Source organism: Pavona decussata, unplaced genomic scaffold, assembly GCF_977016875.1.
Source record: "Pavona decussata unplaced genomic scaffold, jaPavDecu1.1 SCAFFOLD_175, whole genome shotgun sequence".
NCBI lineage: Eukaryota > Metazoa > Cnidaria > Anthozoa > Scleractinia > Agariciidae > Pavona > Pavona decussata.
The window spans coordinates 1,521,920-1,531,699 of NW_028145586.1; the positions used below are offsets into that span (position 1 = coordinate 1,521,920).

General features: G+C 39.9%; 1 protein-coding gene across 1 annotated transcript; it reads right to left on the reverse strand.

The window, feature by feature from the left end:
* Window positions 1-876: 876 nt before the first annotated feature.
* LOC146463569 (glutamate receptor ionotropic, NMDA 1-like) lies at window positions 877-8,527 on the reverse strand. The gene is made up of 7 exons (XM_085084111.1): window positions 8,053-8,527; window positions 5,290-5,873; window positions 4,144-4,787; window positions 3,643-3,810; window positions 2,965-3,167; window positions 1,828-2,006; window positions 877-1,636 (listed from the first exon to the last, which is right to left on the reverse strand). Exons 1-7 carry the CDS (start codon window positions 8,461-8,463, stop codon window positions 892-894), a joined length of 2,934 nt encoding a protein of 977 aa, XP_084940237.1. The 5' UTR covers window positions 8,464-8,527; the 3' UTR covers window positions 877-891.
* Window positions 8,528-9,780: the final 1,253 nt, after the last annotated feature.

Sequence of the window (9,780 nt, forward strand, 5' to 3'; positions counted from 1 at the left end):
CAGTTGTCTCTATACTCGCAACGGGTCTGTCAATCGAACGCATCATTTTCTTGCTATTTTGAAGAAATTCGAAGGACTAAGATAAAACTTATCCTTCAAATTGATACATTCCGTTTACAAATTGACTGATCTGACAAATGGAAATTTTGTGTTTCATGGAATCCTGTGATGGACTATGCTGGGTTCTTTGTGGTAAACTAGCATCCCATCCAGTAGAAAGTACCAATACTCCTAGTCACTTCATGCTGGGTATCCTGTGATGGACTAGCAAACCGTCCAGGGGGGGAATAGCAATTCTCCTAGTCACTTCATGCTGGGTATCCTGTGATGGACTAGCAAACCGTTCAGGGGGGGAATAGCAATTCTCCTAGTCACTTTATGCTGGGTATCCTGTGATGGACTAGCAAACCGTCCGGGGGGGGGGGGGGAATAGCAATTCTCCTAGTCACTTCATGCTGGGTATCCTGTGAGGGGCTAGCATCCCATACTTGGAGGAATAGCAATACTCCTTGTCTCTTTATGCTGGATATCCTGTGATGGACTAGCATCCGATACTTGGAGGAATAGCAATACTCCCTGTCACTACATGCTGGGTATCCTGTGATGGACTAGTAACCCGTCCACGAGGGAGTCGTAATACTCCTAGTCACTTCATGCTGGGTATCCTGTGATCGACTAGCAACCCGTCCAGAGGAAGGAGTAGCAATATTTCGAGTCACTTGCTGCTGGGTATCCTGTGATGAACTAGCATCTCATCCGGATCGGGGGAGTAGCAATACTACTGCTGTCTGTGCTTCATGCTACGGAAACCTGGTTAAGCTATATACATATAGTATACCCCTACCCCACTTTCCTCATACCCAATTTCCTCATGCCTACAAAATCTGTGAGTCAAAGGCATGTAACTTCAGAGCTTAAACTTTCGTTGTGAAAACCACTGTTTGTTGGTGACATTCCAAAGCTGGAATGCAAGTTCAACTCGAATGACTCCCCGCTCAAACTACTGTCTACACACCCGTGCCTTGCGTGGAAGCCTTCCCGACGCGGCTGCAAATCTTCCAAGTTAGCTACTGTACTCGTTGAGTTTCCTTGCATTTTAACAGGAGTTGAAACATCGGGCGAAGAATTTTCTATTCTAACTAGATCCATTTTGACGCAGTTGCGTTTCTTGGTCATCGTAGAAGAATATTTTAAAGTTATTAGGTGCTCCTCGCCTTTCTTAACATCAAACAAAAGGCGCATTGAAAATTTCCCAATCGCTCCTAGATGCTGACTGAACCGCACTAAAACAAAGATGGCGACCACCTCAGCAACCAGAGCGAAAAAGCAAAATACAATTGTTATAGCTACCGTGAAAAAAAGGCCGCTAAAGTTTATAATACCGAGGTCTTTAGCACCTGAAGTTCTACAGATCTTTTTATCGAAATACATCTTTTCCAGCCTGTTTATACTCCCGTTTTCTTTCATCTCTAATACAACACGCGTGATGTCTTCCAGCCAAGGAGAACCTTTCGGAACCGCGAATCCTATTCCGAAAGTGTAAAAGTTTGGCCCAACCAAGGAGTACTTGCAGCCTGTGATCTTGTTGGCGGCTTCTCGTAAGGACAGGTAGTCCCCAATTAGACCCTGAATTTTGCTGTAAATATAAAAGACCAAGAATATGAAAAAACGTTAAAAGTTTTAGTTGATATTACAGATATCAGGATATTGCAATGACTTGGTTATTGGCCGTGTGGACACAGCGGCAAAATGAGTGCGCATGCTCCGCAGATTTGTGATTCTTTCAACCCACCCCCTCCCCCTCCTCCCCCCTAAGCCCGTACTTACCCTTTCTCCAGTCTTCGTATGCCGGTAGTGAAGTTGTTCAGCAGATTGAATTTAAGGTTGGTGTTGTAAAGTTGGCGAAGATCATCATTGATGTGATTTTTGAAGTATGTTTCTGTATATGAGCCTTGTAGGATGCCAAGCTGAAATCCATTTGGTGAATAAAAGGACGGGTCTCTCAACTATAAAAAAAATTGTAACTAAATTAATTAGAAAAATAATAATTTTTGATGATAAAGTGACAAACTTCTCCCTTTATTGGCTTTTCCCTCCTTGTCCAAACATCGCTTCAAGGAATTTTGTATTAAGTGCAACCTCATTACTTCACAGCCCAAGGTTTTTCTTCCTTTTGGCTTTTTAAAGGGCAAAAAAATAGCAAAATATCTAATACCCATGCAGAAACCAAATTTGACGCATGGCCAATGTTTCAAAAAGGTTGCACTTAATTTTGGAAATTAAATAGGTTACGCACTGAGGCTATGATGGCTTGTTTGGATTGTATGAAACCTTGGAAGGCAAGGCTGAAACAATAGTAAAACATAGCTTTCACGAGTATCGCCCCCTCCCAAATTTATTCTCTAACCAAATAGTTTAAATGTTGAATAAACTCTTGCCAAGTCCCTGTATGGCTTATTGCCAGGCCCTCACGATCAAATCGTTTCGGTGACATAACCGAGGTGAACGGCCGGGGAAAGATCGGGAAAGCTTCGCTTTTTCGCTCGGACCACGTGATCCGAAATTGAAAGAGAGGAAAGACAGAGAGAAACCTGGGAACTACAATCTTGGACAGAATAAAAAAAAAAAAGAAAGAAATACCACCACCCCCCTTCCCCCCAAAAAAGTCAATGATGAATTCGCACGCAAAGCAAAACACGCCATTTTTCCATCATTGGAATGGGAGGAGGGTGGTCTTACTTTTTCATTTCAACTGTCCAAGATTGCAATCTTGGACAGAACGAAAAAAGAAATTAACCCCCCCCCCCCTCCCCCAAAAAATCAATGGTGAATTTGTGCGCCAAGAAAAACGCGCCATTTTTCCATCATTGAAATGGGGGAGGGGGGAGGGAGGGGTGGGCCCATTTTTTTTTATATATTTCAACTAAGTCCAAGATTGTAGGCAAAAAAAAAAACTCTACAAACCTTTGGGTCTTTAATTCCGTTGATGGGCAGCTCAAAGTCCTCCTGTACCAAGAACGCCATTAGGTTTGCACAATACGTGTTGACTATGATAAGAGCCATGAATGCATACACAGTAGACACACATCTGGCGCTGATGCTGCGAGGGGCTCTCTCTGCTCCAATATCTTTGCTGAAGGCCACGCCCCACACATAACTCATAGCATCTAAATCACATATTTAAGAAAGGTTAACAGTTTGTTGTCTAAACCTTTATTCTTAACTAAGCCTTTATTTCACTTACATTTCTTTTCCCTCACTGCACGACTAGGGACGTGAAATTTCCTGATGGGACGTTTTATGGAGGACGTAAATACAGGACGACGAATTTCTGTTTCTCTTTCTAAACTTGGTTGCGGTCTCCAAGAATTCAACTCCAGGAAATTTCAGCTACGTTTGATACTTAAAGCGAGTTGGAATAATCGCGACGACGTTTGAAAGAATTGGAATTCATTTTAATAGTGACGTTTGCGCTGCCGTCGCCGCGTCGTTGTTAAAGCTGCCTAATTTCAAACCAGGGAAGCTCTTCGCACGTCCCGGAAATGGTATACCTGAGTATCCTCACCGGAAGCAGACCTTCACCCAGCCTCGTTCCTAGGGGAGCCGGGGAGGAGAGACCCTAGGAACGAGGGCAGCCCTTACCTAACATCGTGAATCCATGTTCATCCGTTTCCTTGAGTATGTGATAATTTCCCGTAGGACTCTTCCTATCCAGCCACCAGATCACCAGTAAAATAATGTTACACGTGCCGAGGATAGTCAACCACAACAGGACATCAAATGGCTTCAGCCATGAATACCATTGAATACCTTGAAAAATTATAGAACAGTTTTCAATTGAGTGTCAAAAAGTAGGTCGCGTTTGCTTTGGTTTTGCTTAACTTTTTCAGTTACTGAACAGGTTTGAAATTTTTTTTTCTGTTGTGTAAACATCATAAGGTGTTCCAGCCTTATTTTGGAACATCCATTCAAGTAACAACCATTTTCTTAGAGGAATCGGCTGAACAAAGTGAGTGCAGAGTCAAGTGACTCGTGTCTTGCGCCTGCACTCAACACGTCCCGCGGATAAGCCCTATTTTCCCATCTAGCCTCTGTGCCGGAAGATACAAAAGAATAAAGTCAACGTTTTCATAATATACTCACCGTTGTTATAATTCCTTTCCTTCTCCACTAGAACATTGAGCGCGAGCGGAAGGTACGGAAACGAAAAGTCGATGTATTTTGCTCGTTCTCCGCTCAAAGATAAATCGAGTCCCAGATCTCCTTCTCCAGACACCAGTTCATGGACTATTCCGTTCCACTTTTCTGTCTCTTCATCGAAATTCCCATACTGCCCGTTAGCAGTGAAGTAAATTTCAGGAACAAATCTAAGTTCGCTTTCAAGTATTTTTAGCAAGTCTATAGAGAACCCGAAACAGCACAGTTTGATGATTTTCGTTTCATCAGTTCTGTTGTAGCAAAAGTAGCCTGTCTTCAAACATGTCATTTTCTTCTCATATGAGTCTTGAGGCTTTTCAGCTTCAATCCACGGAGGGTACAAAATCACAGGTACTCGCACAGTGGGCCTAGGAGTCACCAACTGGGGAAACAACACCTGTCCATTTGGAGCCTTAAGGGGCTCTAAGGCGATTCCTGAATACGTTCTGAGGCCAATAGAGGTCCATTGTTTGTCTCCATCGAGATTTAGAATTAAATTGGAGATGTCCATAGTACAGAAAGGCCCTTTGGCTACGGCAGGATTCTCGAATAGCGAAGTTTTCCCTGGTAAGAACGTGTGCTTCATTTTCCTAATCCAATTAAATAAGGCTCGTGTTATACATTCAGTCAAGCAACTTCAATGGTTATGATATTTTTTCAAACCGCTCTTATACCCAATTTCACGTTTGTAGATGTGTAAACAGGAATCTATCCCAGAAGACTGCGAGCAGTCTTTCTTCTCCTAAGTTTTGAAGCGCGCGATGGATCTGGCGAACATAATTTTACCGTCACTTCTCGCGTGATCCAAGGGAAATGGTACGGCTGCTCGCAGTCTACTATCCCATGATTATAGATTTATAACAATTTTGCAGGATAATTTTCGTAGTTTGTCCAAAGTACACTCCTAGCTGTCATATTTATGTTTAATCTCCTGTCAATCGGTTCAAAACTTCGTTATTTACTAATATACCGAAGATTATCCGAGATAGGACAAAGTGAACCTTTTATTTTTTAAGACTTTTAGCGAAGAAAAGCCCAACTCTTATAGTGACAGAAACAAGAAGACGCCGTTATTTGAAAAAGGAAACTTACTTTACCATTAACCACTGCAAGGCTTTGATATCGTCATTTGTCGACTGAAAAAAATCCTTGCTGTCACGTGACATCTTCACTGCGTCTGTTGACGATAATTCAATGAGCTGAAACGCATCGTACAGCGCATGTTCAGTCATCTGAAACTCCCAATTGCTCCGAGGGGATATTCTTACGAAACCGCTAGGGAGATCATCTGTGCTTGATGCTTCTGATGTAGTGATGTCTGTTAGCAACCAAGCGCCTTTAAAATGATTGACACCAAGCATTCTAACCAATCGGAACAAGTCATCACTGGGTGAACCTCGCACATGAACAATAACTACATCACAATCATCCTCCATCATAGATTTTAGATCAGTGTTATTTCCCTGTTTTTTTAATATCCATACTGTGTGCACAATGTCCCATTTTTCTTCCCGTGAATATCTGTTCATTTCCTCTGCAAATACTGTGCCTTCGTAGTCAGCGGACAATACCAAGCTAATTGTGTGCCACGCCATTTTCTTGACAACGTCTCGCATAGCGCATGCGTAATGTTTCATTGAAGGAGCGGCAATTCTTGTCAAGTCAATAGAACTTTCCTGCAGATAATATAATAACAAGAAAGGTTAATTAAAATCAATTTAGTCAACTTTTGAATTCTCTATCATCTAATCCTTGTCTTTTGGCATTTTTGGCGCCAGCCGAGATTGCAAGCGAGTGCTCAACCGATTTGTCTGATCACAAACAAAACATGTACAATATAATTTTAACATTAATTACTAATTTTAGCTGGCAGAAAAACTTTTACTTTAAGTAATTTTACAGACATTGGTCGATGATAGGTCCACATTCTGACCTACTAGCAGCAAATCATCATGACTGTCAGGAGCCGGCTCCTGTGACTGTACATACAATAGAACACAACACAACACAACGCAATCCAACACAAGACAATACAATACAATACAATACAATACAATACAATACAATACAATACAATACAATACAATACAATACAATACAATATTTAAAAGGAAGAGGCATAATAACCTATTATAATTACAGTTTTTCAAACTTATAAAACTTATTTTCTAACCACATAAAACCATAAAGTTTAAAGAAAGGAAAGAAAACGATTGAGATTATTAAATTTAATAATAAAGTTGTGAGCGAAAGACTAAACCAAAAGGCACAGATATACGTACAAAGTAAACCCTGGCACTTTCTGTTAGCTATGTGACGTTGATGGCGCCTAATGAGGCCAAACCAGATGTCCATAGCTGCTGACATTTACTGATTGTGTCTGCTACCTTTTGTCGCCTTAGTGCGCATGTCTGTGTCTGTTTTCTTACCATTTTATACACGACTTTAAATTGTCATTGTCATCGGCTACATCCCACAAGTGTAACCATATTTGTTATTACTTAATTTCTTCAGTAATAATTGTCTTCTTCTAAGAGTTATGTACGTTTTAATTGATTGAGGATTTCTTTTTTTTTTTTTGAGCTTTTTCTTTCTCTTTTTCATCCAACTGTTTACTTAAAATAGGCTTGCGCTGTGAAATTCAAATATTTGCTAAAGAAAAACCATTAGTATTATGGTAGTTTTGCGCGCTAAAACAAGCCGGATATGAATTTCATAGACTGACCAAGGAAGCAAATAATAATGTGGAATAACATTTAATATATATAAGGAGAACTGAAGTAAAAATGTCAAAACGACCGGTCAGTGACGACACAATCTTTGATTTGAAATCATACAATGTCATTTCACATTGTTATGTCAAAATATGATCGCGTTATCAATCGGGGATATGTAAAACGACTTCAGCAGGTTTTGTTTACTATATGCGCTTCGAAATGGCGACATTATACCAGGACTGAAATCTTTTCCGTTCAAATACAGTTCGACTATTCGTTTTGTAGCACCAGTTTATATACGAGAAGATTTCGAATCCTTTGAAGTGAAAAAGAGTCTAATTAGTCTTTATTTCCAATTTAAACCGTTTCAGGTCTTCTCCAATTGTAAGTGGCGTCTCAGCCACAGCAATTTACTTTACAGAGAATACGGATTAACTAAGTATTTTCGTTGCACATGAACGGTATTTTTCAATTAAAAATAACCCGTATTAAAGTCGCAATAGGGTTTTACACAGTAAGTATCTTAGTACGTCTGCATGCACTAACGAGTTTTCCGATTTTTTGATTCGACGAAGAGAAAAAAAAATTGAGAGTATGACTAAGTCATTGTTAAAATTCCCCAGGTATCCAGAACATAACTGACTCAGGTAAACAGTCTAAGAGAATTGACTTTTTGTCGGCTTTGGGTTCATTATTTCAAAAATCTTCCGACATATAGTAAGGAAACTAATCATGCCTTTACTGTGTTTACTCAGAGTTAAACCTTGCGTCGAATGGTGTAATGACAAGGTGGTTCCGATTCAGTTGTGAGTCGTTGTAGGCTCAAAATCACCGGTGCAACTGTTTATTTCAACGAGATTGATGCGAACACTACTTTCTTGTGGTAATGTTTGGATTTTTTTTGTCCGGGAACTAAATCAGACAACCTCACCATTTAAATTGAAAGCTGATGAGCTGTACTCTTATGAAGTGTTACCAGCTGGATAAACGTGGCTCTAACATTGAGTCTGTGACAAAAACCTAAACAGTGACATTAAAAATAAAAGCTATTAAACATAGCTTCCCTCGGTGTTCAAATTTTTAAGTTTAAATAAATTTCGAAGGTTACCAGACTCTGCAGCTTGGACGCTTTTCGTACCTGTGTCAACGGAACTCCGCTCGTCTGAAACAGCCCAATGGAAGGAATATTTGATGTTTCCATTAACGAAGACAAAAACAGCTCGTGACTTGTGACTTGAACAAAGATTGTCGAGCACAGCGATACAGAAAGGTTGCAAATGCGATCGAGATCCAAGGTGAAGATGCTACTTACAGTTTGGTTATATTTTACCAATCTAAAGTTCAAACCAACAGCCTTTTCCGATAACCTGTTCTTTTGATGGAGCTGATAACGCTCAACGACTTCTTGTACGAGCGTTGTCAGGTCGACGTTGGATTCATCCAAGAAAATGTTCACATCTATGTAATGTTTTCCAAGTGAAACGGTCAATACGTTTCTTGTAAGAGCAAAGAGCAAAATATTTAAGCAGCCAGCTTTTGGATACATCATTGTATACAGCCAAACGCAGCGACTTCTTAACTTTGCGTTAACGTAGGATCGTATTAAGCTCACAGTTTTTAAATGGACAAGAAATTCAATTGGATTGATTTAGTTATTACATGACACCTTACAGAGGAAAAAAATAATTGCCCTGGAGTTTTAATGACGGTGCGGATAAATAAAGGGGCCTGATTGGTTGATATAACTATGGTGGTAATATCTTGGACAGGTGGAGTAAATAACAAGGAAAAATTTAAAAGTAGATTCCGTAAACATGTCTTTCAAACTTGCTGCATTAAGATCGCTCTTGAAGCGTGTATTGAATCATAACCAATACAAACACAGTTTTAATACAGCAAGACACGTGTTTCATTAAAAAAGTGAATTTATACAGTCATGGTGAATCTTGCTCAGTAAATTTGACTTTGCAATATTTGCTTTGACCATAAGGTCAACCGCCTTGGGCAATTGTTGCTTTTCTTGGTGTAAAACCAAAGGCGCTGTTATGGTGTAACGAAATTGATACGTGACGCGGAACTTGGACCAATATGTAGCGTCGTGTTCTTTTCCTGAGAAATTTATTTATATATACAAAACGAACTTTGGATACCTTGTTACCACGTCCTGGTCATATTGAACACTCAATATTCCGTGTCCTCAAATTCTACGAACCAGTAATTGATGTTCGAAATTATCAAAAATTATTTTCCCAAAAGCTTTAAGCGTTCCTAAGCTTTAAATTCGTGTCTTTTTTACAGGAAACTTTGTCGTGGTCACGAAATGCAAACAATGGCTATAAAAATAGCATGATTTGGAGTTGAAAGGCCATTTTACTTTCATACCAGTGAAGGTGACGTGAACTTGAAGGAATACTCAGATAATTCTAAGGCATGACTCGATTTACTTAATTTACCGTATCAAGAAATGGTCCATTGTAGTGAGTCAAATTCGTCTTCACAAGTCCAAACAAAAGCCTTTTGTTGTTTATTGCGCTTAGGGAATTGTTCCGAGACTCGGCGAAGATGAATTTTAAATCGTCACAAAATTGTCGGCGTGTCAAATTAGCGGCACTAGGGGAGAGGGGTTTGGAAAGTTGCGGAAGGTTTACTATTATCGACCCTAAGCAAGAAATCTGGAAATGCAAAGTTTTTTTTATACGATTTTGGATCAGTTGATAAAAGCGCGCAGCACAACGCCGCAAAATAGTGAAGCTTTTATCGATGGTTTCACTTCGTCAAGAGTTGTGAATTTCAAAACTAACTTGCCTTACTCGTAAAAAAAAGAAAGGAAAGAAAAGGCCTCGTCTTCGAAAAATCGCCCGATTAG